Source organism: Coniophora puteana (genome assembly GCF_000271625.1).
Source record: "Coniophora puteana RWD-64-598 SS2 unplaced genomic scaffold CONPUscaffold_63, whole genome shotgun sequence".
Classification (NCBI taxonomy): Eukaryota; Fungi; Basidiomycota; class Agaricomycetes; order Boletales; family Coniophoraceae; genus Coniophora; species Coniophora puteana.
This window is the reverse complement of record NW_006913115.1, coordinates 213-4,287: the sequence shown is the minus strand read 5'-3', so window position 1 is coordinate 4,287 and position 4,075 is coordinate 213. Positions and strand designations below refer to the sequence as shown.

General features: G+C 44.3%; 2 protein-coding genes across 2 annotated transcripts; both read left to right on the top strand.

Moving 5' to 3' along the window:
* Positions 1-1,300: 1,300 nt before the first annotated feature.
* On the top strand, positions 1,301-1,492 carry CONPUDRAFT_38798 (uncharacterized protein; the record flags this gene model as incomplete). The annotated part of the gene is made up of 1 exon (XM_007777789.1): positions 1,301-1,492. A coding segment is annotated over one exon (192 nt), but the record flags the coding sequence as incomplete, so codon positions are not given.
* A 2,193-nt stretch (positions 1,493-3,685) lies between these two features.
* On the top strand, positions 3,686-3,868 carry CONPUDRAFT_27963 (uncharacterized protein; the record flags this gene model as incomplete). Its single annotated transcript, XM_007777788.1, has 1 exon — positions 3,686-3,868. A coding segment is annotated over one exon (183 nt), but the record flags the coding sequence as incomplete, so codon positions are not given.
* Positions 3,869-4,075: the final 207 nt, after the last annotated feature.

The following is a 4,075-nucleotide window of genomic DNA, read 5'->3' as shown; positions in this document are numbered from 1 at the left end:
TAGAGGTTGAAGGTCAGGTCAGGCTGACCGGACGTTAACCGAAACAAGACCGAACCTTGACCAGTCATGCTGTGACTGCGGTCAACGGTTAGAGTACGCTTGAACGAGGTCCGGTTATGGGTCTTGCACTTTTAGTAAATACGTAGTGACTGGTAATAACCAGTCATGACCGGTCACAACCGGCTATCTTCATAGCTGTAATTATAAAGGTAGCATACCCCGGCTAACTCCGTGGCATGTTGCATGCTCTAGTCACAAGCATTGACAAGTCTGTACGCACGGCAGACAAGCTTACAAAATGAAACAAATGCTCGGAGGTCATGCTTATGAGGTACAATGAGGACGTTGTATTATTCTCTGCACATGTAGCTGAAATATAAGTGGAAAATCGTGATGGCAACTCCGTGTTGTACTCAGAATGTATGGACCTGAGCAACCACTTTGACCCTGAGTGATGTACCTTTATTCTGTTGTTTTAACATACGGAAATACAACAATGCTATGTAGCCTTTGTCTAGGTTATCTCCAATGAGACAGCTTCTTGTATCTCATACAAGTATGCTTTGTTTATTGAGCACAGACCGGCCGTTGTTTGGTTACATCTAAGTTGGTCAACCTGGCTTTGACATTTGACCTCTAAGTGGTATGCCTTGTTCCATTGAGTGAATACATTCGCTATGACCGAATTAAGCCACCTAGAAAAATCATATAAAATGCTAGAGAGTCCTAACTAAGTGTCTCCAGTTTTCGCTTCGACCTCACACCTCTCACACCTATCATGCCCTCTACTGAAGAAGCACTCGGAAAAGGTCACTGTGTCAAGAAAGCACCAAAGCGCCCTGGTGCTAGTACTGATAAAACACAACAACAGCCTCCCAAGAAGAAGAGACGCACATCTAAACATAAGAAGAACAGTGGCAGGCAGCGCACTGCTAGCCCTGTCAACTCTACCTCTTTAAATTCGAGCCAGGAATCCAGCTCAGAGGATGAGGAAAAATCGGTCAGTTTCTTTCTAAAGCTGCGATGTTTTTGCTTCGAAACTAATTGTGGATTAGGATTCTGATTGCTCTGGTCTAGAAGAGCGCCATCAAGCCCCAATTCCCGAAGCACTTGGGGTGAAAAGTGACACTACCAAGGATATTCTTACTATTTTCACAGATCTTGTCAATGCCACCTTTCAGATGGATGGAACTCGGATGGATTTGCGTGGACGCTGGTGCAAGGAATGCAAGTATGTAGTTTTCATTGGGTTAAACTCATCAGATATGTAATTACCTCACACTTTCTTCGCAGAGCCAATGAGAAGTTTGTTTCAGCAAATGGCCTTCGAAAGTGCTTTCACACTGGTGGAAACTCGTCTATACGTGTCCACTGTCGTCAGCATTATGCCTTGTACAAATCTCGCTGTGAGGAGAACAAAATCCCTTTGTCTGACCGTGCCATCCCACGCGAGCTGCTGAAGAAGCAACAAACAGCTGAAGCAGAGGCCAAGGCAGGGAAAAAGCAGTCCAAGCTTGGGTTTACACCGGCCATAGGGCCTCGAGAATTCACTCGTGAAGATGTTCTGAGTGCTGTGGCTCGCCACATTGCATGCCATGACCAGGCAAGCACAATTACTCATATAATTAAAGTCGCAATTCTAACATATCCTCAGCCCATATCCCTTGCTGATGAGCCTACATTCCGCAATACTCTTGTGTCCATGCGCCCCAAAACAATTCCTCAGGACCTCCCCAGTGCACACAACATCTCTGTGTACCTTCACAATGAGCATGGCAAGCTAATCACTGCGCTCAACACAGATATTACCAATGCACCTGGGATGGTTTCGACAACAACAGACACTTGGACAGTTGATGCAACAAAGATGAATATCATGGGACTTACAGGACATTGGATTGATGTTGTGCCTAGTGGCAAGTGGATATTTCGTTCAGAAGTCCTTGGGTTTCGGCCGATTTCAGGTGTCCATGATGGCAGCAACTTGGGGAGGTATTTTGTGGGTTTATGTGAACGAGTAGGAATTGTTAATGAGGGTGGATCAAAGGTGCGCTTACTGCTTTCAAATCATAACATGTTTCGCATTTTTACTGTCATTTTCAGCTTGGTGGCTTGACTGCAGACAATGCTGGTAATAACAACACCACTGCTACAGCCATTGAGCGGTATATTAACACCAAGACTCTTGATACTTGGGACTCGGATGAGTCACGATACCCGTACATCTTTATCTGTTATAATCATCACCTTCTGACATGTTTTATTAGCTGCATTGCACATGCCATCAATCTGGGTGTTTGTGACTTTATGTCCTGGGTCACTAAGACTGCTGCTATTGAGACGACAGCAGCAATTTGGGAATATGATCCAGAGGACCTAAACAACAAGATTATGGGTGGCACAGCTGCTGATATAGTTGCTATTATTCGCACTCTGGCAGTTAAGGTGGGTGAAGCGCAGCTGTTGAATTCACAGTGCTAATCATGTGTTCTACTCAGATGCAAGCTAGTGGTCAGCGTATCTCACACTTCAAGATGCTCCAGAAGCAAAGTGGAATTGATGCTCATGATGATCTGGTGATCTTGCTACATGGAAACACTCGTTGGGGGACAGCATCTGGTATGTGTGAGCGTGCATACACACTTCGACAGGTAAATCATATTTAATACTGGCTTATATCTCTCTGATCAGTTGTTTATCTCTTCAGGCTATCAATATGTTTGTACTTACAGCGGATGCAAAGTTTGGTCCTATAACAACACTTCGAAAGGATGGGCGCATCCTCAGGCATATCCCATGGACAGCATTTCGCCTTGATGAAAGTGATTGGGCAAGACTACCTGTCATAATTGATATTCTTCGAGTGGGTTCATCAATTATTCTATCTACACTGTGCTTATACACCATGTCAGGATGCTAATCGAATTCAGCAATACTTCTCCTCTGATAAAGCACCAACTCTGTGGCGAGTTATTCCTGCTGTTGAAGATCTTATCACAACTTGGACCAAAAAAGCGAGCAATCCCAAGTATGCCGACTATAAACCTGGAATCGAAGCTGGTATTACCAAAATCAAGAAATACCGGCCACCTCTTGATAAAAAGAAGGCATACCCCATGTCTTTGAGTACGCTTATTCAATGAATTTATCCTTTCCCTGTAATAACCTGTGCATACAGTTCTACACCCTTATTTTAAGCTCGATTACATCAAGATGAAGTGGGGAGGTGCTGAGGAACAGAAAAAGGCGAAGGCAGCTGGTGATCGGCATGCCAAGAACTGGTATGATGAGGCTACAAGGATGAGCGAGGAAATGGTAAGCACATGTCTATTTTTCCTCGAGACTCTGCCTCACTAAATATACTGCAGATGGAATTATACTGGAATAGACGTCTATCTACTTCCTCCAATAATCGCTCACGCTCAGCATCAATTACTCCGGCTGAACCTCATATTCAGGATGAGCCTGAAAGCGATTTTGATTGCTACCGCCGTGAATTACTGGAGAAAAGCAACCCCGATGATTTTGAGGAAGGCTGGCAGTCTGAACTTCGTCGCTATCTTAAGACATTCTTCAAGGATGTATCCAAGGATGCAGACCTTGTAGAATGGTGGTCGGTGCGTTTTTAATTCTATGCTGTTTTATATGTCATTTTAATCAGTTGCTCTAGACACATGCTCACGAGTACCCCACGCTGTCCCGAATTGCACTTGACATTCTCCCAATACAGGCATCTTCTGTACCTTGTGAACGGCTGTTCTCAGCTGCGAAAGAAATTGCAACAGACAAGCGAGCGCGTCTCAGTTTAGTAAGATTTGAGCAGCTCCAGATGTTGAAGCATGCCTGGAAGCCAGAGGTCATTGACTTCGCTTTATGGAACCTTGGTCAGGAGGAGCAGGTAGTATACTCCCTAGATGAGTTCGAAGATTTATGCCGCTTGGATGAGGAAATGAGGAGCGAGGATGTGTTATATTAAATCGACTACTACTATGTAATGGTTGCTCTTCAATGTAGACACCAGCCAGCAGCACATAGATTCCAATTTTATGGTCTTAGATATCATTACAGAGGGTAA